Source organism: Balearica regulorum, chromosome 2 (assembly GCF_011004875.1).
Source record: "Balearica regulorum gibbericeps isolate bBalReg1 chromosome 2, bBalReg1.pri, whole genome shotgun sequence".
In the NCBI taxonomy this organism is placed as follows: Eukaryota; Metazoa; Chordata; class Aves; order Gruiformes; family Gruidae; genus Balearica; species Balearica regulorum.
The window spans coordinates 98569720-98595612 of NC_046185.1; the positions used below are offsets into that span (position 1 = coordinate 98569720).

Sequence of the window (25893 nt, forward strand, 5' to 3'; positions counted from 1 at the left end):
AATCTATGAGTGCTGGGCAGAAGGGAGAAATTGTAGGAATGGGCTAGAGTCTCTGAATGAATAACTAACCAAAGCAAGATACTAAGAATAGGTACAAAACCCCCAAAGAGTGAGAAGATGCCTTGATTATCAAGAAGAACTTTTTTTTAAGGCATTATAAAATACAGAAGCAAAGGAATGATGGAAAAGGGCCTTGTTGAACTGTACCTTGCACAGAAAAGTAAAACAAAGCCACATTTTTTTTAGCTACTAGAACAATAAAGAAATAAAGTGATGAAGTGAGGCCATGGCAGTGACCTGAAGGATAAGTTGGGCATGCCTACATTATTCTTGATGTATAGCTTACCTGTTGGTTAATAAATGCTTTTCCTCAATTTCAAGGAAGTTGATGTACATGAATATATTGAAAGGATAGCTAAGGAGAATGATGATAAATCAATGGGAATTACATAATTTGAAAGGGAAGTCAACTATATGTAGCTTCCTGTGACAAAATTCTTGGGTCCATATTCATTCTAGAGTACTGAAGGCACTCAAAGATGGAAGCACAAGTAGAAAAGATTTTACATATGTATCATTTGGAGATAGTACCAGATGACAGAAGTATGCAATGACAGATTGGCCAAATATGCCCAAGAAGATGGGGGAAAAGTATGTCAAGTGATTTCATGGCTGTACATTCAGTACAATGCACATTTAGAACAGATTTGAAATGAGTGATTAAAACATGTATGAAAATTAAAAATGGGAGAAATTAAAATGGGATTATCTGTGGTTAAAATCATTACTTTTGGAGACTGTTTAGAGTTTTCATTTTGTTAGAACAGGATAATGTGTCAGTCTAGTATATTTAGATATTATATAAAATGATTATTGCGAGTCCTTATAGGAAACACATACTTTAAGTGGAAATGATGCAAATTAGTATAAAAATTCTTAAGTTGGATAAGAAGCTGGATACATAGAGATAGCAATAGGGTATATTACAAGTGATGTTATTTGAGAGGAGGAAAGTTGCTAGTTGTGTTTTTTCAGGGATTAGTTTTAGGAACCATCAATATGTTTATTAGTGTCCTAAGAGCAAGAATTAGGTGTGCACTCATAAAATACATGGGTAACACAAACTTAGGAGGTTTTAATATTGTCAAGAAGGACTCACTCGTCACTTGAAAATAGTAAGACAACTTTGTTGCCACAGGTAATATGGATAGGATAAAACTTAGCAGTCGTCCCCCCCAGCCGCTTTAAAACAATGCATAATTTTGGGTGTAAACATGGAACTGATTAACTGGAAATGCTGAAGACTGGAAACTGCAAGTATAAAAGCCAGGAAGGTGGCTTTGTGAAAAGAGCGTATGGATGTGGCAAAATATTTATAGCAGAGCTGCAGAAGTGTTAGCACCATTAGAGAGGACCTCTTCTGGAATTCTGTGTAAAGCACTCGTCATCTGTGTTAAATAAAGATGAGATAAAATCAGAATTGATGCTGAGAAAACTTGTTTGGATGTTTAGAGCAATGAGTATCTGTCATACAAAGATAAATTTAAAAAGTTTCACTTGTTTTGCTTAGCAACACAGTGGCTGAGGAATCTAATGATTCTTTCTCATACAGAATGTAAATAACAGAGAAGGAAGAAAATGGTAGTGTCAGCACATGATCACAGTCTGTAAACTGGGTCATGAGTAATCATAGTCTCAAATTTAGAAGATTTACAACTATCCAAAAAGTGAAGTTCAGAAGGGATCTTCCAAATTCCTACAAAGAACCAGCATTATTTTAAGATTGAGCTTTAAATGCTGATCAAACAGATCATAGAACATGAGCATAGTGCTCTTTAGATATAGAAAATTAAGATTGCTTTGTGAGTTCTTGAGCATATACTGAGCTGGTAGCATCAATGAAGTTTGAAAAGTGAGTCTGTTTGGCACTTTCTTTACACTGCATTAAATCCATGCTTTTGGGTTCCCACTGGTCACTCTTTGAGGCTGAGGAGGACTTTTTTTTGCACTCAGAGTAGAAAGTAACAACTGGTTTCTTGTCTGATTTTTTACCTCTTTCTGCTGAAGCACTGGAATTTGGTCAGAGCTAGATACAGACTGTTGGATGATGTACAGTGATGTTCCTAGAAGACTGACATTGCCTCATACATGTGTCTTGCCCATCTGACTGATGTTAAAACTATTGTTGGATGTGGAATCAGGACGTACTTCCAGACATGTATTACTCTTTTATGTTTATTACTCCTCCTCCTCTACTGCAGAGCATGGGCAAGGCCACTTTCTCAAAATGTCTGGGAGCTGCCTTTAAGAAATCTTCTGCTATTGAGGGCACCCAAGCCATTGATAACACTCCTTTCAGTTACCTCTGGTGCATTAAAAGTGTGGGGTTTTGCATTTTCTTATTATCCTAAATTTATTATAGGATGTTGGAAATGATCAGTGGACTAGATATTGATTGCAAGGCTTGTGCTGTATGCCCAAAATTCATCCAGCCCCAAAAGCTTTTAGTTGTGTAAGGATCAGAGCACTCATATCTCTCACCTTTGAATTTAAATTTTAATCAAAGGACCGTGCTAACACAATTTTTGCATTTTACAAGCAGGATTTTATAAGACTTCTGCCAGTTACCTCCTTCTTTCTCCAATACCATTAACAATGACTTTCTGAGTTTCACTGTTTCTGAGCATGCGGTACTTCTTTCCGTGCATCCCATCAAAGTAATAGAAGAGCTTCTTCTCATTAAGAATGCATTAGTTCTGTCTATCACCATTCCAGTTCTTTCTTGTAGTCTTTGATATGTGACACTTCATTGCTACCCCCTTCTATTTAGCAGGCAGGCTGTGTAACTAAGCAGACAGCACTATTTTTTATAGGGAGATGATGCCTCTTTCATTAGACTTCCATATCCAGTGAAGACTAATGAGTGAAAATGGACTGGGGGGAATTTTTCTCAACAACTTATGCGGCTCAGCCAAAAGATTGCCACAGAACAAATCAGCTGAAACTCTTTCAGTTATAACGAATGACAGTAATGAAGCCTGAGTGTCAAAAATGCATGGGAATCATGAGTAAATTTATCAGAGTAGACTAGACCACAAACTTGCAGACATCTATCTGCAGATAGAAATGGGCATATTTTGGAGCAACAGATAATTGACATCTAAAAACTCTGAGTAATCCTTTTGGCATTCTTGGGATTACGCACGGACACAGCAATCATCAGACAGATTCTTCAGCTGAGGTGAGTATTTTGAAGGAAGCAAGGTCCTCAAAGCTTTTCCTACTTTGCTTTTAGCAGTTTCTTCTAGAGTCTGGAGAAAATGGCTGTGACTGTGGACCTGAATGCCAGGACCATGTGGCGTTCCATTCATGACCTCAGTTTCCCCATCAGTAAAGTGTGCAATAAGGTGTCTAAATCCTCTACCTGTAGTGTATTTGATAGCTGACTTGGGTGATTGATACAGCTGGAAGAGCCCAAGTCTGACATGTATGCAATGCCAGCCCAATTCCATGCCTGTTGAAACCTGTGGCTGACTACAGTGGGTGACCTCTCTCTTGCCATCGCAGTAACAGCATAGACAGGCCTCTTTACAGTTAAGCCTGCAGAAGTTAGTGGAGGAATCATACATATCTAGAAATCATCTTTTAGGTAGCAACTGGTTTATCCTTCTCTGTTGGAAATGCCAACTTTTGATATTTCCCAGAAGCCACTGCTTGTAAAATTGCCAGAGGCTCTGTGAGAGATGTCTAATGGTGGCGATGCTTCTGACCTGTTTGAAGTAGTGCAAGTATGGATTCCACCCAAACTTGCACTGTTTCAGACTGAATAGACATAGATGCACTGAACCTGAAGCTTAAACTACCAGTTTGTTTTGGCAAAGTTCAGTTCTCCAGAGCAGATGTGGTTCTCTTGCTCATTTTAAATATTTTATTCAATCAAAGTTGCCCATCACTCTGGTATCCAAGCAGTAATAAATATAAATATTATTTATGTGACAACAGTTTGGCAAACTACAAGAAGAAACAAACACATGCATTCAGATCTCAAGTTACAAGTAAATTCAGTCTTCGAAAAAAATAATAAAACTAAGTAGAAGTAAGCGAAACAAACAAAGGATTTCCTAATGAAATTTAGTCAAGAAGATTACCCTATTGACCTGATAATATTAAATTTATCAAATGTTATTATATTTAATAACATATTTCCTCAGAGTCACAGCACGGAAAAGCATAACGTAAATATCAGAATCCACTGGACTTCTGTTGTTGGAGAATAATACACATCTGCACATATGTGTGTGTATATATATACACTTGCTAACATTAACAGTGATAATTTGCAAATCAAAATACAGATCTATATACATTTTGGATTTCTAAAATATACTTAATGATTTTATTCTGAAACAAAATAGTGAAGAGGACATGAGGGAAAAGAATTGGGATTTAGTGGTCCAGAGTTCTAATCATAGTTTCTGCAGAAATAATTTTGTGTCCTTTGGGTCTAGGAAAAGACACAATGACTGACAGCAAGTAGCAACTACAGATGGAGCTTCGCTGTTATGAGCAAAGACTCCGGCCTTTCTCTAAAAGGGACAGTACTGCCAGAGGAAGAGAAACAGTTTGTCTGTCTTTTACATTCTGCTTTCACAAGCCTCTTCAAAGTGAAGTGGTGAAGTGGCTGGTGGCTTGAAGGAAGAAGCAAGAAATGGAAAAAGAATGGAGTTTAGATTAAGTATGGCGCTGCCATAGAAACTATTCAGGCCAGTTGAAGAGACAGTATTTATTTTGTACAGCTAATTGGCTGATAGAGATTTTTCTAAAACTGGGCCAAATGCTGAAGAGTCAGTGGCAGTTCTCAAAACAGAGCACTTTTTATACTGGAAAAGGAAAAGGAAAGAAAGAAAAAAACTGTCACCTTTCTCTTACTGGTCCACGCAGAAAACAGGGTTGAAATTCTAGTCAAAATTGCAGTCAATGGGAGATCTGCCATTGATTTTGATGGAGCCAGACACCACTCCAGATATTTTCTTTTCTATTTTCAGGCAGATACTTTTGACTACCACCAATCAGCTGTCCTCTATTAGTGGTTTTTTTTAGTGTTTTTCAGCCTCCATGGCTATGTCTATATTAGGGAATTTTTGCTAAAATTTCTCAGCATTGCTACTGCCTGTCCTGTACCAATCTAAGCTTATATCAGTGCTGGTCTCACTAGCTGTTTATATCTGCCAGTGTATTAAACACTGTGTCATGTAAGTGTACACAACACTGGGCAATCTTATTTGTTGTTTCAGAGTAGCATCTGTATGTAGGTTCATTACCTTTTAGTAAGCTTGACTATGACTTAAATGACTCAGAGCTTTTACCTCTGGTGGGGCTCAAACCATATTGGTCTTAAAGATCTTTCAGTGCTAATGACATAAAACAGATGGATAGAATTGTTTGGGGTAAATCCTTTCTGCCATTTTATTTCTCTGTATGAAACACAAACTGTACAGATATACTGGAGTAAAGGGGTATTTAAAGCCACAACAGTTGTTTTTAAATTAATTACAAAATTATTGCCTTGGATAAAGAATATACAGGTTCTGCATCTTTTGCACCAACAAAATTTGCCCCAATGTTCCAGAATTTCCTCTAAGCCCTCCCAGTTTTGAGTGACAGAAATTGTTCTGATTGATCTCAAGGGATTGTTAACTTTAAAACCTAATGAATATTATTTTTCAGCTTTGTTAAAAAATTAATTATTAATCTTGGTAGCAGAAGCAGTCAGTTATGTTGTTTGTCTGTCACTGTTTCAAACAGATATAAATATTTGGCTGCAGGGCCATTGCAGCTACTGATGACTGCCAAGTGAAGCAGTAGGAGATCATATTCTCCCAAAACATCTCTAATAACCTCCACCCACCAGAGAAGAAGAACAAGTCCAGACTAAAGCTCTTGACTAGCTGATGCTCTCCTAAAGCTCAGGCTGCTTTTGTGTCTTCCAAATTCTCAATTTCTTCATGAATCTCTTTTACAACAGCCAAAAATCAGCAACTCTCTTGGCCTCTGTTCATTTCAACTTTTACGTGGAAGTTCCAAAACTAGATGTCGTCTATTGACGATTAGGGATTCCAGAAGATTCAGAGAATTGTGTGCAAAAATAAATAGTCCACACATTACTGAAGATGTGGTCTATTTGCAGACTAAAGAGTTTTTTGTTTTCAATACCTTTCTTTTCTGAACAGTTTTGAAAATGTTCAAGAATTCAAGTTTGCCATTAACATTGCAGACTGCTGCCTTCTGCAAAGAGTCAGTCATCTACTGGACATTTCAAAGCCATCTCATTGCAGAGCATACAGTCATGGATCTACATTTAAAGGCCTCCGCATCAGTAGAAGTAAAAGATGTTATTGGCACATTATGACACCTGATCTTCTAGTCCCTGGTGCTTATAGACTGGACATCCCCAAAACTGATTGTCAGCTGTGCGGAATCTGTGCTGTCATGTTCTGCCTTTATAATATATAATGAGTGATAATCATAGAAACAAACAGCTGATAAAAAGAGCCAAACATTTTAGGAACTAACATAAAAACATCATGAGAACAAATGGCTTCTCTACGGTGCAGAGGATGCATCACTAAAATCTATACTAGGCCAGCATTGTTGGCTGGAGCTTCTAATACCTAGACGAAGGTATCTAAACCAAAGACTGTCACTGTATTTTATGAGCTTTAGGGTATGAGTAACAGCAAATAGTGATCAGCTGTTTTTGACCTGCCTCCAATTTGTCCCCAGGACTCCTGAGGTGAAGGCAAATGCTGTAAAAGAATGACAACTCCGAAAAGTATGCAGTTATCCAGGGGGAATTAATTTAACTAATGACGTTACAGCAATATCCTTTGCATCACATGTCAAAGGTTATGCCGTGACAAAGCTGTAAATTTTTATGAATCATTACTTGGGAGACTAGATAGAAAGCAACCCAACCTGCACAGGCATTTCTGGAAGTTAGCCACAATCGCCTTGAGTGAGAGCTCTTACAGCTCTTCATCCTGACTAGCCTGCAAAAGCAAGCAGGTTTCTCAAAGGGAGATGGGAAAGGAAAACCAGCCCACTTCAGGATTTCATTAAAGAACAGAAACTGTAGTACATTAAAGTTTCACAGACTTCTAAAGCTTCTAGTTTCTAATATTACTTGGAGCTATATTCTGTATCTCTGAAAGTGTGCATTATTTCCTTAAATAAATAGGAACCACATACAATGTACCGAATAGATGAAGTCCAAACTTGGGCTATTTTTTAAATTCAGGTTCTTTTTTTTTTTTTTTCCCCATGGACATCTGAGTTCAGAATTCTTTGGAGGGCCTGGTTGCCTGTGTCAAGGAATTATTTGTGGAGAGACCTTATTTCCCTGAGGAAAGGCAAAGCCACATTTCCTACATGGAACAGACACTGTAAACCAGCACATCAGACAACCACAGAGATCTTGAGGACCTAGAGGTTTCAATCTCATCTGTACAAACGTGCTTTTGCCTGCACTGGCTGCAGGCACCCCAGTTATTTCTCTGATGGGCTGTTTTGCCCCTGAGGTCTGCTGCTAAGCAGTCCCACTTTCTATCCCCAGCTATTCCCTCAGAAGTCCTTCTCAGTGAAGGTCCAAATCCATGCCGAGGAAATTTCAGAAAAGGCTTTAGGATTTCACAGGCTTTAGGATGCCATTCACATGTCCTTGATTTAACAAATACAAGTTCTAGGAACTTCAGATGCTTATCTCTGTAAATTAAAAAGCTTACAGCACTTGTTGCGGTATCACTTCATAAGTATTCTTTTAGCATTTAGTGTTCACTGGGTACTCTACTAAGGAGCTGATTTCTTGACTTTCTGTGTCTGACAAATACCAAAGTCCCTGACGTAAAGCCTGGAGAACCATCCATTTCTAAGAAATTGCACTGTCTTTAGAGACAGAGCTTGGATAAATAGGTTCTTGAAATGGCTTTGTGTATGTTCTGCCTCTCACACACTTCAGGACAACTGGTGACATTGCCCACCTCATTCTGCAAGTAGTCCCATGGAGCTCCCTGAAAGCAACTCAAAGGCTAAAAGTGCCAGAATCTGTCTCCTTGTAACTTCACTTCCACTTTTAGCACCTTGGAAGAATCCCAGACCCCAACCAAATTGTGCTAACATGGAAGGAAGTTCAAAGCTTAAAGCTGACACATCTATAATGATATTTAAGGTTTCATCCCACCTGAACTATGCTTTCCTTTCCAGAGGTGCTAAATACCAAAAGCCCATGTTTACTTGGAGAGGGGGCCTCAGCCTCTCTCAAAGGCAAGGCAGTTATCTGCATTCACCGTGATGTGATTGAAAAGCAGATTGGCCCTAAGGTGGTTTTTTACACAGAATATGTATTAAAACAAGAAGAAAGAAATATTTCAGCCTCAAAGATCTACTTCAAGATCCTAAACCAATCTTTTTATTATAGCTCTGGGATTTCGAATAACACATACAATTCAACTTATGAAACAAAATAGCAAAAATTAAACTGCATTGTAGTTCAGATTAGTTATGGAAATATATAGTTCTGTTTATGGATGTCAGTAGCCTAACAGAGACATGGTTTAATCTATCCTAATGGACTCTTCAATATTCAGAAATCTGGCCATATTGATCATGCAATTCATACTGGATAAAAAGAGGCAATACACATTTGTGGCCACATTCTACCCTCATCACTCCTGACAGCATTCCCAGCTTATTTAAAACAACATTCAAACCGTGCATTGGTTTCCCTTGTGGCTTAATTCTCATTATTCAATGAACTCCTTTTTACTAGAAACTGACTGAAGAGCCAGATTCTGAGCTCATTGTTTGGTTTTTTGCTGACTACAATGAACAGCCTTCTCAGTTTCCAAGCCCAGCATTTCTATACACTCAAAACAGTTGCAACCACCAACTACCAAAATAAACGCAGGCCAGGGATGGGGAGGCAGGACAAGTGAAAAGAGTGTACATGTGCTTTTCAGAAAGAACGAGACTGAAAATTAGTGAAAGACTTGCTAATAGCCTACAACAACCAATGACATCAATCAAGCATGGGAGAAAAAGACAACATTCATGGATGTATATTTCTCAGCTTGAAATAAATGAGCTTAAATAGTGTTACTACCTCAACATGAAACATGATAATTCTTCACGAGAGAAGTAAGAACCATGAGCACTGATGCCAGTAGAGTTTTCAGTCACAAGAGGCTCATGCTGATGACAAAAGCAGGGATACTGCCTCTCTACTCCTCTGTCTTGGTTTTCCTGATGGATCAGGATAGTTTAATTTGCTAGTGGTTCACTGGAAATTACTATTGTAAGAACCACAGACCTCACTGTTCCGAGGCTGAGTGCCTGAGATGACTGCCACCTATGCTTTGAATCAGAAAGAAAAGTGAAAGTCTGATTACCTCATCAAGACTTCCTCATGGACCTTGGATCTGCACCAGCTCCATGTCTCCAGTCCTCCCTAATAAGCTTCTCCCTGCCTTACACTGGCAAGTATCCTATGCCACGACTTTGCAACAGGCTCATTGAGACACTCTTAGACTGTATTTGTGGCTGTGAGTGCGGCTGGTCCACACACTGAAGCAACCTGTCATTTAGCTAGCTAATTTAGCCGTGTAATTTTATCACCTTATGATTTTGGGTTAAGCTGACACAGTGGTTTTCAACCCGTGGGGCCCTTATGCCTCTAGGTCTATGCACTACTTCTGGCAAACCACCAAGAAAAACAGGTTTCCTGTCAGTAGACTCAAATTTGCTCTTAAAGGGCTTCAATGAAATATTTGTAGAGGACAGCAAAATTAGCATGAGCTATAGTATATGATCAGTTCTGATTTAGACTTCAAATAGCTGAAAATGTAATGTATGCCTTGATTAATTGTTCCAATCATTAATTAAATTAATTTGTAAAACATGGACCTTAAATCAAGTCTGAACACTGGGCATTATTTGGAATTCATCCAGTCGATTAAAGAACCTGTTGCTATTGGAATTTTTTTCATATGAGCAAGTTATCTTTTAACATTTTCTTGGGCAGACATGATGGAGTTTTCTTTGGTTTCCCATTGCATATAAGGTTTCCCACTCAAATCATTCTGATACCTTTTTCCTGGCATCCTTTGGAATTCAGAAAAATCCCATTGTACTGGGTAACACATACAGATATAATCCGTGCTTGTAGGGGCCAATGGTTTTAGACCCTTACCCAAAAAATGGTCCCCGATCAACTGCACTACTTTGAAATCAACATACTTATGGGGTTAGCCAGGAACTACTCCATATGCAAAAAAGCTCCATAAATACAGATTATGAACAACTACTGACAGTCTTGACTGTTTGTGTTTCTGATTTCTTATGTTTCTGACTGAGGGAATGCCATATGGAACGTCCTCATTATATATTCCCACCACCTCCACCCTAAATTTACAGGTGCACGTTTCTCGTGCCAACAATACACAACTAAATGCCCAGTACTGGCCACCATGGCATGTTTTTTTTTCCAATAGTGTCTGTTTGGATTTTGTCTCTTCCTTGTCTTTTTAAGTAAGAAGAAAAGCAAGTGGTATTTACTGCAATGTCAGTGTCAAGAAACTAACAGCCTGATCCAGCTCCCATCAAAATTAATGGAAAAATTCCCACTGTTTCGGGGGGGTGTTGGTCTAGACTTGCAATGGACAGGTTCTTCATGCTCAGGAGCCATCTTTATTTCCAACCAAGTGTCTTAGAGTCAGACAGGCGCAACCACCTCTGCGCAACCACCGCACCTGACCCAACGCATCCTGCTTGTTTTGAAAGCCAGATCTAATCCCTAGGCCACAAGTGAAGTCGTCCTTTGGAACAGAGCAATCAAAAGTTGTAAAGCTCCTAAAAATGATACTTTTTCTGGATTAGCCGCTTGGCTACATTGTGTATATTACATTTCCATCTTTCTTGTCATATTAAAGTGAACATTCTTTATTGCCTATGTTATGAAGTATCTTGTAGTACACATACAGGGTGAGAAATATAGCTGAATTAGCCTTACAAAATCAACTTTAATATTGACAGATTTCCAAGGTTGCTTTTTTGGTTGATGACTATTTGGTTTTTTCATTTTTGGTGGATAGAGTACTGTTTTCTACACCTAGTCTCTTTTTTTCAGCTGAGTGCATTTTGTATGCTGTAAAAAATGTTTGTCTTTTTATTCTTTTTCATGTATTCTGTTTTCTCCCAGTCCTGCAGTAGCTACTTGGTTTGGTGTTTATTTCATGTAGCAGAAAATACCTATCACAGAAATGCAAAGGCAGCCTGACAGCAAGCTTCTCTTTGGGCATGTTGACATCATCCTCTTCTCTGAGCTCTAATTCAACTTTCAACACAATGCCTAAAACCGCACTGCCTCTGGGCACAAAAGATGAACACGAGAGTACACTTGTGCATTCTGTTGCCCTGTAAGCAAATTGCCTTGTTAATGAGGAATCAGCCAAATAATGGGTTTGATAGTCTGTGTTTAGATTAGGTAAGGTAATGTACAAAACTGGTTTTTGGTGTATCACAGACAGCAGCACATCCTGTTCAAAGTTCAGGGCTATGAAAGTCATTGACTAATTCTTCAACATCACTCACAAGAAAAGACAAGATACAGCTATTTCATGTGTAATAACTAGTCTTTGGAAAAAATGAGGAAGCTAGGATTTTTTAACTTCACTGACAGGCCAAACTGGAGCTGCACTTTGCAAAGTGTATATATACCTCATAAAAGATAACTCCTCCTTTCCATTGTCTGTCTATATTTACATGGACTATGCCTGGAAAGAGGCGAGGAGAATGCCATTGCTTTCATGTAATAGTTAAGGAAAAGAAACTCTATTGGTATGTGCAAACGATGTTTGTGGGGCAAACGTTGCTTCCCCTGCTCAGGATAACAAATCAGTGCATGCACACAGAGAACCCCGGCAGATTGGGTAACATGCTCTGCATCGCTGCTTCGTGCTATCTTGTTCGAGTAGTCATACATGTAATGAATTTTATCTAAACTCTCTTCCAGTAAGTTGCAAGCTAACCAACAGCCTTTTTACTTCTGAATGCTCCAAACCCACAATGTAGTTGGTTGTGTGCCTGAGCTCTGCATTTCAGCAGCTGGAACCTGATGGAAGAGAGGAGGGAAAAAGCATCCATATTTCTATAGTTTTCCTTTCCAAGCTAAATAGCTTGGATGAGAGAAGAGGCAAGATAACGGAATCACTCGGACAATCTGTTCTTGCAAATGATGGGGTTGAGAGGTTAAAAGATTTTTACAAATAAACAATAAAGAAACCCCAAGTATTAGTTTATGTGTTTGACAGGAAGGCTGTAATTCTGTTGTGCTCTGTACCACATAAAATATTAAAATACGGAAATTTTATGTTATCTGTCCTTCTCTTGTAGAACTAGTACATTCTCTTCTTATCATTATGTCTCATCTGGTACATTATTCAAACTCAAGCCAAAGTATGGTTCCACCACTTGAGATATCACATAAACAAAAACAATGTGAAGAAGCTCATAATAAATACATCACAGAAAACTGTTTCTTGGCCTTCTAAAATTTTGCTTGCTTTGCTTTGACAGGTCAAAGAGCCCAGCAAACCTGCTTGACCGGCTTCCTCAGTGGGACACAATCTGTCTCCTGCAGGCAGCCCTTTGTCATCCTCAGCACATTTTCTGTAGTGGTGGATGCATCTGGGCAGTGATGGGACTCGTGTCTTTGTAATCCAGAAATCAATCAATCAGCACTATCCTATCTGCTGGGCATAAGAGACCTGCCTATGCTGTGGACCCACAGTCTGTTGCATACTGCTTTTGAATTTCCCTCGTTCTGACAGAAGAATGATTCGGTGTTGGCACACATGGTGAGTCAGCTTCAGGGCTGTTATAACCTGTAATAGTTGGTGACAGCTTCCAAGACACTGGTATGTCAGGCCAAAGACAGCTGGTTGGCGGCAGTCCTGGCCATACTTGCTCTTCTACTGACTTCACATGCTCTATAGTTATGACATGGACAGCGGAAAGTGGTTTCATAAAATCTGTGCCTGTAGGGAACTTTGTATTTCACAGAAATACCCATACAATCACCAGATTTTTATTTCACAGTGAAAGGACAGGAAAAGGATCTCATCTTAGCCGTTTAGGATAATTTGTTTTAAATAGACTAAGTAAAAACCCTAGCCATTCTCTCTAACAGTCTTTTTAAAAGTGGTTATTTTCTTTAATGCAGTTGCCCTCAGAGACTCATCACTGCATGTACTGTAGTTTGAATGAGAAATATGCTGCTCTCAAGACTGAGTCTAAGCAGAACTGTTCTTTGATAAACTAATCTTTGTAAAATCCACCGTGCTGCTGTGTTTAACAGAGCCAGGAGCTAGCTATTAGTTCTCTTTTTCATTTTGTTCTCTTTCAATAGACTATTTAGAGTACAGCATGCTGAAAAAATAGGAATGGGGCTCCCCAAGAGATATTAGTTATAGCTGTATTCTTCCTCTTGCCAGAAACGCAAACCACACAATCCTTACAGCAATCAGCATGAAACACAACATGTTAAATCCCTCATTTCTTTAGCATAATATGAAGTCTCTCTTTCTCTCATATTACCATTCTGGTCAGTCAGGTATGTGAGGTTTTTCTAGGCAACAGGTGTTTTTTGAAATAAAATACAACCTTCCCTTCAGCTCATTATGTGAAAGAGACAGCAGCTGCAAGTATAATGCTGAGGACACATGGTCTGTAAGACACCCAGAAGAAAAATACTCCTTGTTCCACTTGTTAAGGTAAAGCACAGATGTTGCTTCAGTGATAAGCACGAGCATAAGGCAACCACAGTCTGCTTCATGTTGTAAATTCAGAATCTAAGATTTCAGAATATTTAATAGGCTGCAATCAGAATCACTGGTTTCTTTATGTAAGGGAAAGTTGCTTATGTCTAATCTCATAGTCCTAACAAATACTCCTTATCACAGTTTGCATTACACTATCATCAACAACATGCTAGGGACTATCCACAGACTTGGCAGATAAATTATTAATAATCTTTCATATGGACTCAATGATGAGTATCAAATAGTGACAAATGCATAAATTAATACACTTACTGATTTAAACATTTACAGATAGTGTATATTAAAAAGGTTTTAGTAATTTAGAATGTTAAATGCCATTCTTTTCCCTGCTTCGTGTTGAAACAAAGGCTATTTCTGTATCACTCACATCTAGACTGTTGAGAAATCAACTGCAAAATAATGGTTTCTAATGAATGTAATGACCAAAGCTAGAACAGATCCTTTCCAGGGAGCAATTCTCTGTTCAGTTAGGTCGATAATTCCCCCTCCCCCTGCCCCCAGTTTATTAATTTTTCCTTAATTTCTTTTAAGAACAAAGTCCATATATAGGAGCTTATAGTATAACTGTTAAGGTGAAAAGGCTTTTTCAAATAAAAAGGAAGCGCAGCATTTCCTTAGAAACACCAAGTCCTCTAGAATTGCCCGATCTCCTTACTCCCTCCAGTTTTCTAGGCCTAACTAGGTCAGAAACTCTACCGTACCAACAAGAACATATAACACCACAGAGAAAGCCCAGTTCACAGAATAATCCCAGAGCTTTTGCTCTGGGAGTAGCCTGGTTACATTGGCTGTCTTGCAAAATGCTTATGCTGGCCTTGCAGGATAAATCCCAGTAGCTTGTAGGACTGCATGTTTTTCTGGCGACAGTGTTTGTTACGTAGAGCAACGGCTGCAATGAATTGGGAAGTGTACACATGGAAAAAGGCCTGATGGCACGGATCTACTAGGAAAAGTCAAAAGCTTCACATTCCTTCAGATCCAGCTCAAACTGACCCAGGCTCTTTTGTGTGTGTATTGTGGCGGTTTCTCCCCCCAAAATCTATATTGGTAAGCTGTTGGTGAGTCCATCCTTTGTCATTCTATCACTACCAGTTTTAGAGAAGACAGGCTTAAAAAATAAAATGAAACAAACAAGATTTGATCATAAGATATTACAAGGTTACAAAGTAATTTCATAATGAAAATGATAGCATAGTACTTCCTTGCAATGACATATGTGGTAAAAAAGGGTCATTTAAATGGCTGACATCATACTCATTTTTTAGTATGCTGTGCTGTTCCAAATGAAAGAGATGTGAGTAATAAAAACAAACAATCAAAAGTACAAAATCTCTACATTAATTGGAATGATGATACATGCGCTTAGAAGACAACCACAAGAAGTTGTCACTGCTCGGACCCACCTATTGTTTGCTACTCATTTCTTGACTCTTGTTCTTAATTGTGTTCCTCTTGTGCAAAGGGCTTACTTTCCAATTCAAATTGCTTGTGACTAAGAATATTTATGTATTTTGCATACTATGGGCTTCAACCTTTGATGCTGCAGAAGAGGAGCAGTCTCTTCTTAGGAATCCATATAGCCTTTTGCCCTTCCTGAACCAACTGTCCTCAGTGCGTTATGCCAGGTTATTACTACTACATGAACTAATAATTCAGAGTACTGCTATTAAGATTCTCCTCTACTCAGCAATCAAGGCTGATGGCACAGATTCCAAGACTTTTACGCTTATATCAGGGGGAGACAATTTAAGTAAATACTCACATGTGTCTTCACGTCACCTTCAAGAATCTTGCTGTACCTGAGAAACTCGGCAACACTTCCATTCAGCAGCCTATCAAAGGCTTCAACATACGGTGCTATGCCTATAGAAGAAGAGCATTCCATTATAGTGGGTTCATAAAATACATAATGCATAAGACATTCCTTTGTAGCAGATGGAGGAGAAATACCATAGAAACGGGAAATCGCTGTAACTTAACTTCTGCCATACTCATTGATTTGTGAAATTAGTGAAAAATGATGTATAATTATTTTTTTCTAGCTAGAAAGAAAAAACCCTCCTCTTGGTAGAACTTTGCTGGGAACATGAAGAGAATTTACTCCATGGCGGGAAGCCTCTTTTGTCTTAAAATAACAGGTGCTCAAATAAACAGTTCTCAGCCCTTCAGAGGCCTAGTGGTCTTATAAGCATGATTGTCTCAACAAAATTCTACTGTTGCACATAAACCAAATATTATCCCCTAAAAAGAATCTGCACTATACTGAACAACTGTTTTTATACCACCCACCCATTCCTGAGGATCTTTGTATTGTTTGGTGGCTTTTAATACCAAGCAACTCAATTTCCAGTAAGATAGAATCTTTAGAATGGGTCGACAGTGGATTTATGCAGTGAGATGTGGCTTTGTCATCTCCTTATTTTGTTGTCTGACCTTGCAAAACTGTCACTGAATAAAGAAAGCTCTAACGAGTCTTCTAGATGACACATCCCACGATTATATATATGCTATACATTCTAATGGTGGAATACAAATGCTATGTTCTATAAGCTATACAGAGCAGTTTCCTGATAAAGTGGATTATCAGAAAATGCAGATGAGACTCAGTTTCTTACTCACCTGGCTTCTAAATGGCTTTATGGGTACCTTTTAAGACAGCAAAAGTAATCTTTCCTTGGATGCTTTCCAGCCCTCCCTTTACTCCCTGACATTTCCTCATGTCTTGTCTATGCCTCAGAACCTTTGCCAGGTCCAACATGAGCGATGCACGTGTGAATTTATGGCATCTGTAGGATCTGAGAGACCAAGGTTAAAATTCTTCCCAGCCTCTCTCCCTCATTAATGAAGCCTGAAGATTGCTCTGAAGAGGTACCAGGCTTTCCCCACAGAGTTCACTTTAACCTTTTGGCACTATATGACAATTGTGTCCAAATTCATAATCTTGAAAGCTCTCTTTATTCCACAAGAGTCATCTGGCTCTTTGACAGAATAAAGAAAGGCTCTGGCAATTGGAGTTTGCAATGGCCTGTGTGAAAAAATAATGTAGTTAGTCAGCTAGGCGGGATTTCAAGGCTCCTTTTGTTCTCTTGATGTCACTCACCTTTAATTCTGAGGAATTTCTGGGCTTTCTTCCATATTAAGTGTTTGTGTGTAAACCCCTCAAATGACTGAGCATACAAAAGGTTTTAGTTGTGGAGATGCTTTCCAAAGCCCATTTATGTCCTTTGTCAAAATCTATGTATGTCTCCAAGAGAATCATTGTAACCTTTTCCTTTAGAGCAGAGTTTTAAATAGCAGTTCACCAAATGGCAATTGTCCTGTGCAAAGCTAGAATCAGCTATGCTGGTTTTTTACTATTCTATACAGCTAACTCCCAGGGCATTTACTAGAATTTGCTGTGGGCCATGCAGAGCAATTGAATGATTTGTTTGCAATCCTGCCATTGTAATGCCATTTAGGAAAAGGTACAGTTCTCCCATCCTCATTATTTTGTTCTTTCTGAAAAAGTATTAATTGAAAAGTGAAGGTTATTTTTTGTAATAATTCTAATTATGGAATGGTCTTTTAGGGGAGGGGGTCATGGTAGAAGAAAGCAATATATCTCCATTTCCACGAGACTTAAAAAAGGTCACACTCTGGCTGAGTGTCAGTTTTAAAGGAGAAAAAGCAAGAGAGACCTGTTCTGTAAGACTGTCGACCCTGCAGCTGCTGTGGAGGTTATGTGAACCTCTGCAGAAGCACAGTAACACAGGCAAACACAACGATGTTTGTGGCACTATATGCGCATCAGTCGCCCAAACTGAAGAACCGGTACGGTCTTTCCTAACTGCATCAGCAAAAGCTAATTCCCGAGTCTCCGCGTGAGGCAGCTCTGCCTGGGGACATGGTGCAGGCTGGCAAGTGCCCGTGGTGCTGCTCATGTCAGCTTCTTACCGCAGTCTCCCAGTGGGTGTGCTTTATAATCTCCCTCCAACAAGGTTTCTCAGCTGGTTTCTTCTACGGATCTGTTGGGGTTTTAAGGCTCTGCTTCCCTGGGGGGTGGGGGGGTGGGGTGTGCGGATCTTTGAATCTTTTTACCTGACTAAGCTCTTAGGTTAGGCTAAGGATACAGCAATTTTCATGGAAGTACCTCACATGGTGAGTTCATCTCCTGTTCTGAAAGCAGCCCTGGTTCTGCAGTACTGAGGTCTGGATTAATACAGAGATTCACCTAAATGGATTCATTATAGGATTGACGCCTGTATTTTTAAAAAATGTGGATTTCCTAGAGTGATTGATTTATTTGCCAGTTTGTACAGGGATTGTGTTTCTCCGTGAATTTGCCACGATTTACTAGCTGTCTAGGTTTTCTCTGGACTGTAAGCATTTTATTACTGAAGCTTACTGTGACTGCTACCTCATCTGCTATGGAAGCCTGCTGGAAGACGCTCCCTTCCTGCCATAGAAACACGCTGCTTTCAGGCAGCTGCTCCGCAGCAGCTGCCAGCATGTAGGTCCACGGCACCGGGGAAGGTCTCCCGCATGTGTTGTTGGGTAAGGGCTGGCATACAGGGACAATAAAGCAGCTGACATATACACTGATTCGCTTCTGTGTAAGGAAAGGAAGCTGCCTGCAACGTTCTGCTTGTTCTGCAGCTTCTGTACAGTGAGTCCGTGCTGGGATGTGCTCTTCTCTGGAGAACGCGGGAAAGGGGCAAGGCACACAGAAAGCAAAGGACGTAAAGCTAAAAAAGGGATACTTGTCAGGGTTCTGGGTGAAAAAACAAGCTCTGGAGAAAGGAAAGGGCACCTCTATTCAATCAACATCAAGACTGCCACATTTATAAGGTTATTTACCCTGTAAATTTCAGGAACAACAAAAAAATTTAGGAGTGAAAAAATATGATTTGGTGATATGCTGTAAATAAATGAAGATAAGATTTTTTTAGTGTATTCTCTAATGTAGTGCTTTGGAGATCCACTTGAGAAGGGAGAGCTCAAGTGATAACAACATGAGGCCATGGATATGTGGCAGGCCTTAGTGAGCAAATGCCTATAACAAACTCATATTGGATTAAGGTTATTAACAATTAAATGAAGTACGTCCGCACTGCGAAATTCAGAGATCAGGCAAATAAACTCAATGTTCATATTGCTGACTTCTACAAGAATATTTATGCTGTAAATTTTGGGGATGTCTCATTTCTTCTGCTAATTGGGCTCGAGCAGACATTTTCATCTGAGGAGTTATCTAAAACAATATAAATGCTCAAATGGAAAGAGAGATACAGCTTGAAATATGGACAGTGTATTTAAGAGACTAGTCAAATCTAGTCTTGACTAGGCTATATTAATTTAGAATTGTGAATCCGACTAAGCTTGTCACATGACATTTCTAAATTAATTTTTAAAAATACTACTTTATTTTGATACAGAATTCGTAAGGGGTGGAAGTGCACCCCCTCTTAGAAGACAAACACATGCGCTACTTGCAATTTTTTAATAACAGAGATGGTACTTCAAAAAAACAGACTTACTTCCATTTACTCCGTTGATGGCATCACACTCCATTCCGCCAGATCCATGTGAATCTGAAAACAATGATTCAAGTCGAGTCACTGCTTTCTCCAGTCTCTCCATCAAACCATGAGTCTCTGCCATTCTGGAAAAATCATTAAGGACAGAAACACTGTTATACCCCTCTGAGTAAAGCCCATGCTTTACTTCATGTTACAGTTCTGTTCATCCTGTAGCCTTATCTTTTCTCAGCTTTTATGGTAAAACTTGTATTTTTTAAGTATTGTCTCTTTCTGGCATATAAGCAGTTGCAGAGAAGCAGCTGACATACAGTAACTTGCTGCTTTGTCAACAAGGAATATGATCAGTACTCAGCCCTGGTTTTTCATTGTAAACAGCAGATTCAAACCACTGCTAGCATAGCTTTGGACAGTCTATATGTAGACAATTTATGACAAATATATGTGTATGCTCCCAATCAGATACCGAGATGACTGAAATATTGGTAAATATAATTGGTAAAAACTTCTGCCCAGAATGATTTGCATCAGCCATTTACAGAGGCAAAATTACAGACCCAATTAATACTTCACTGAAAGCCAGACTTTAAATGTATATCTCCTGATTTTTGTAAAAGGCACAAATTTGCCTCAGTCTTTTATGTTTTGTAGTAAGCCTCAGCCACTTTATTGAAGACTACACAAGAAGTCAAGAAGGTCTTCTGTTTATTCTTCTGATATGATTTTCCATCACTTAATTTTTTTCTTGTGAAAGTACCTGACGTGAATCAGTGTTTCCCAAGCTTTTTAAATCAAGCACTAATTAACCTTTGGAAAGGAAAAAAAAATAAAATCCAGGGGCCTGCTTGTGCAGTACTGCTACAGTGCTTTTGATTTAAAATTAAATAGAAATTAGGTTAAATTTTTAACAACTTTCCCCACAATGTGATTATCTGCTTTCTTACATGTGAGGAAGTGTAGGCATTGACATCTTTGAATACCGGCCAATGTCTCAGGGAACAGAGTGCTATATACACCGCAGACCGAGAAACAGTTATATAAGCAAAGACAAAGCTATGTTTAAATCCCCCATCATTTAATGTAACAAGTTTAATGTACATGTTCCTCACTTAAGATTGTGAGTGTTCTATTCCTCTAAGTGACATACAGCAAGATGCGGGGGGGTAGGGGGTGATGTACGGTTCTTGATTAACACGATCCTTGCCAACAGTTCCAGCTCCGCTCCCGCACGAGGGCTATCATCTCCCCCGCCCAGCACTGGGGTGTGCAGAAGTAGGGGCAACTGGGGGATTCACATCCCCAGCTGGGGGAAGCAGGTAGCCACCGGCTCTCGGGGGTCCCTACCCTCTGGCGCTCTGCCACAAGACATTCGTTGCTGTATGGCTTATAGACTGGAAAGGTTAGGTGTACCTGGAATGTATGTGTAAATGTATTAGTTCCTAATGAACAACCTGCTAAAAGTGCTAGTATTTTAGATACCAAAGCATAAGCAGAGTCCAATAAACTGTGCAATACTATGCAAGACTAGCAACCAAAACAATGTTGCTTCAGCGTCCCCATACCCAGGGGAGAATGCCTAAATGTTATAATTTAAAGTAACATGAAAAAAAGGGGGTTGATTACAAATTAGTATCAAAAATTCTTACAGATAAAAATAATAATAGTATTTTTATTTTTAAAATTTAAGTGCAAGAAAAGATTAGCTACTAGGACTATGGAAACACATGCAGAGATCTTGTGCTGAGTCATGTTGCCTGTCAAACAAGGTGGGACCTTCAGACTTTACCCTATAAATATAATGAGGTTTGTGTTTGACCTAAAAGTGAAGCATAAGATTTTACAGTGAGAAACCCTTGGGAGAACCATTCTCATGAGAAAGTTTTGTCTGGAGTTTATGGGTTTTTCCTATTTACATTAAATAAAACAGCAAACCCCTAAAAGAGTTTGATATTAGATAGTGTGCATATAAACACTGTCAAAATTCAAAGGGGGTCTCTTTGCTTATACTGAAAATGCACACTATTCTGTTTGAAAAATCACTTAATTTTTCAAAAAAAAACTCCGTAACTTTTTGTAATGTTACAAGTATCTTGGCAGGAATGAGATTAAGATATCAGGAGAGCCTCTGAAATGTTCAAACTTTTGTGAGACTATTGATCCTTCTCCTAAAGCAAAGCAATGTTGATCCTCAAAAATATTATGGACATATTCTTTTCACATTTTACACTGCTACATAAGAGCCTAAACTGGTGTCTGTTTTAAAAGTTATATTTTAAACCAGTCTAAAGTCAGGCTGGTCTAACATAGCATATTAACAGTCAATTCATCAGTATTTTAAAGTATATTTCCAGTATATATTTCCTGTTTGTCTTTATTTGAAGATACAGTCTGGTAGCGGGTTTTTTTTAATCATCTGCCTCAAAATTTTCCTTGATAACACGTACAAATTTCTTTGGAGGACCTGTTACTTTTGGCCTTTTCTGCCTGATTTTGCCTGTGGAAGGGCCCAATTGACTGCAAACCCAACATGTTTGCACACACTTAGAGGTCTGAGCAATCTCTCAAATGAACAGAGGTGGATCAGACTTGTAATGTTCTAACCAACAAACTGCCCTCTATAAGATGCTAAGAATATGGATTAGTGTCAGAAGCTCAAGTGAATAACCTGACTCAATAACCCTATGGGCATTTTTATGCAACACTTTCCAACTGCAACATAGTGTTTTGCTCACTATATTCTTCACAGCTTTATTCTATTCCCATTAGCTGGAGAACTACAGTGTTCTTCCTCCAAAATCAGGTATCACCAGCATGGCAATTACAGAATAATATATTGTTATAGTCTTTTTAGACAGAAGTAGGAAATAATTTTTACCATAAAATTAGGGATGCCAGGTTTTCATTGTTTTTATAAGGAATTTTACACTTAAGAACTCCTCAACCATTATGTTTACACTGCACCGCCTTTTTATCTGTGTACTTACATACTCAGGACTACATGGTATTTGTATCTATACTTGCATATACGTGTGTACATAAGTATACACACAGGTATCCCTGTCATGTATGAATAAAGTGCAAGTATACTTTTGCTATTATTGTATATAACACTACAAGAGCAAATCAATTGTACATATAATAACCTTACATTTACACTTTGCTTGACTAGGTCTCTATCTTACAAACAAGACTCTTCTGAAGACCCCACTGAGCAATAGCATGACAACTCTCTTCATCCGTTCTCAGTCTAAACATTAACATCTTTGCCTATATTTAGGGATTCACGTATTTGGCTCATATTATGACAACCTTCGGCATTTTCTTGGCCTATAGTTCATCTGGTTACTTATCATTCCACACTGCACCCTGCATGGTCAAACCGACACTGCAAAGCCACACCTCAAAAGGAGTCAGAAAGCAAACAGTACAGGTTGACTTTGTGAAGATACTGTCTGTGCAATCAGGGCTTATATTATAAATAAGTAATAAGACTCGTCTACTTACAGTGACAAATAAAAGCTTTGCACGTTAATGAAAAGTAAAGAAAGAGGTAAATACGTCTATGGGATGCTTCCACTCCCATAAAGCACATTTTTACATCAAGACAGATTCTCTATCTCATCTCTACTAGGATTTTAATTAAAGCTTTGATCTTGGAGTGGATTATTGGGGTTAATGATGTAACTTTTTCTGGAGTTGATGCTGACCACCTATAAGGAGTTAAAACCAACACGGCTTCAACTCTCATGTAATCCTGTATCCAGTTGCTCTCTTGGTGGAGAAGTACAGTGTCTGTCGTTAAAAATAAGGCCAAGTAGGAGCCAGGAAAGGTGTTAACCCACATCTACTGACAGTCACTTAAATGTTGACGTTGTTAACTTTCTCTTGTGCACAAAAAAATAAGAGGGAGGATCCACAGATCTGCCCTGTTTACTGTTAGTGATATCTTTTTTGGGGAGTGCTAAAGGCATGTGGTAATACTACCATCTGTCATTTCTTTCCCAAAAGAAGTGAAGCCAAAACCAGGTAGAACAAAGCATGCTGAGGACCAAAAAGCAGACCTCTTTTTATAGACAGGCCTTGGGAGAATATCACTGCTTTTCTCCCCAATTTGACAGCTGCCTGAAAGCACCATTTATCTATTATCAAGGGAAAAAAACTTGTCTGTAGACTAAAATTCCCTGACATTCTCATCCCAAATAGCAGTCAAACTGGAAGCCAAAACACACAGGTACTATTCCTCTTATCATTGTATATGACTTACAACAGAAGACCATATTGCTCTATCTCAAGAAGAAACAAAATATAATAGGCCCACAGGGAAAAGCAGCATAGTAGCGTAAGAGGAAAAAATAAATATATGATGACTTATCAGGCATGTAAAAATGGCAGTTCTGAGCACAGGAATGGTGCCACCCTGTAAAGTATGATATTATTCTGACAAACATCAGCAAGAGATAGTATAAAGTTTGTTTTACTTTCTAGCACTCTTAATTTAGAAGAAAAAGAAGTGACTTGCTCATTTGTTTGGGTTTGTTTTTTCCCTAAGTACCAGTCCTTCCAAATCCCCTTAGCATCAGAAAAATTAAGCCAAGTCTCACTCATGCTCATCATCTGAGATGCTACAGGCCAGATTTTGCTTTTCCTCTCTATGCCAAAAAAGGGCAGTTGCCTAAAACAGAATACAGGCAGCAATGTGGCATTTCAATCGTATCTAACTGTCCTGGCTTCCTACACTGCTTGGAAAATCACAATCTTATTGAAAGTATAGCAGCCTGCACATGTGCTTTCTCTTGTAGTCTTTTAATAAATTGCTCCTGAGATACGAAATAAAATATACAAAAAACCTAGATTGTCAGCTGGTACTATCAGAGAGCTAGTTATAAACGTTTTATAGAGTTCTTCTGTACAATACATATCAATACATATCAAGGGAGGGAAATGCGTATGTGTTTCCGAACACCCCCTCAAATTACAAAAAGCATCTTATGGCACTTCATTTCTGGGGAGAAAAAAAAAAAAAAGCCAAAACCAAACCAGTCAGCTTGAGCCTGAAATGGCTAGTTTTCCTACACCACCATTCAAACCTATGTACCAACTCCAAGCTGTGTTGAGTGGGCAGTCTTTTTGCCACCTTTGGCATCAGACCCAAATTCCTGCTGCAGCCCATTCTGGTCCAGACAATGAAAACCCACTGGCTTGGGGCCTCCGTGGTTGCTCATTCCCAGGCAGAGCTCAGAAGCAGCCTGATACCAGCTGAGTGGCTAAGGAGGAGCCCCTGAAGCTATTTGGGTTACGACCATAAAAGATTTTGGGTGGAGAATGCAAAGCAAGAGAGTATTGGTTAGAAGAAAGCAGCATGTTGGTAGACAGAGAGAACATTACCTTGTATGGTTTGTGGTTTGTTTCCCATTAGCTGTATGGGAGGAATGTAAACAGAGGCTTGTCAAACTGATGTCAAGTTGGATTAAACCAGAAGTCCTCTCAGTAAAGCCCTGTGTGAGGAGAATGATTCAGGGTTCAAATCAGAGCTTTTGGTGACCTTTTTTTTTTTCTTTTGCCCCTAGACCTGCTACAAGCTCCTTTGGAAGCAATGCTCTTTTAAGTATAGAGAAAAAACACCTTTTTTTTTTTTTTTTTAATCCTAGTAAAAGATACAGTCTATATCTAACAGTATTCGAATTTTTACAATGTCATTGTTGTTAAAATGGGCAAGTGTTATACCTGGAATAGCAGAAAATTGGTTTGAAGTCTTGGCTGGCTCCAGTATACTCATCATAAAATATTTCTGTCTGTAAGACCATGTGTGTGTGTTAAAACCACCAATATGCCACAAATGAGTCCTCTGTTGCTGTGCATAAGAGTGTGGTACCTAAATTATCTTGTCAGTGGACTTCTCTCTTTGGCATACCCTCTGTGTTTGTAATGTTTGTATGCAAAAAAGATTTTTGTTTAGAGGAGGAAAAAGTAAGTTCATGTTGCACGTCTTCCATTTAACCTAAGTTTTTTCCTTTGTCTGGCTCTATGCTGTTGGTAACACAAAGCATACTTCTCTGTTTGCGTTCTGGCTCTTCTGCTTCTCTCCCTCTCCCAGTGATCAGGCTGCTGTCTACAAAAAACATGCAGGAAAGGAATGGAGGGATTTTTGTATCCTACTATTTAAAAAATATTACAAAACTGCTTTGTAAAACAATCCCTATTTTGACAAGTACCCCTAAGACTGTTGATACATTTTAGATTTCTCATCACATCCCAGTTTAGTCCCATAATTATGGGTAAGCAACTGCACACATCAAGCTGTGTGTTTACAAGTCAATGTAATAATAGCATGAACTGTGGTTAGGCCTCTGATAATTGAATATGAATTCTTTAAAATATGTCATGTGTTCATGTATGTGCTTAGTGTCTCCTGGAATATCAGTTCACTTTCTAATTATATGTAAGTTCTGTGAAGAGCTCCTATCCTTCGCTGAATAATTTTGACT

At 38.8% G+C, this 25893-nt stretch overlaps 1 protein-coding gene across 2 annotated transcripts in view; it reads right to left on the minus strand.

Annotated features, from left to right (window-relative positions):
* CAP2 (cyclase associated actin cytoskeleton regulatory protein 2) overlaps window positions 1-25893 on the minus strand; it is a 70922-nt gene that overhangs the window by 39733 nt on the left and 5296 nt on the right. Inside the window, exons 2-4 of one of the 2 annotated variants that reach the window (XM_075745069.1) lie at window positions 24794-24903; window positions 19409-19533; window positions 15655-15755 (exon numbers count right to left, since the gene is read on the minus strand). In XM_075745069.1, the coding sequence (XP_075601184.1) occupies window positions 15655-15755; window positions 19409-19532 (225 nt within the window). In that variant the 5' untranslated portion in view covers window position 19533; window positions 24794-24903. The remainder of the gene's footprint in view (window positions 1-15654; window positions 15756-19408; window positions 19534-24793; window positions 24904-25893) is intronic. The other variant, XM_075745068.1, reaches the window with a different exon arrangement.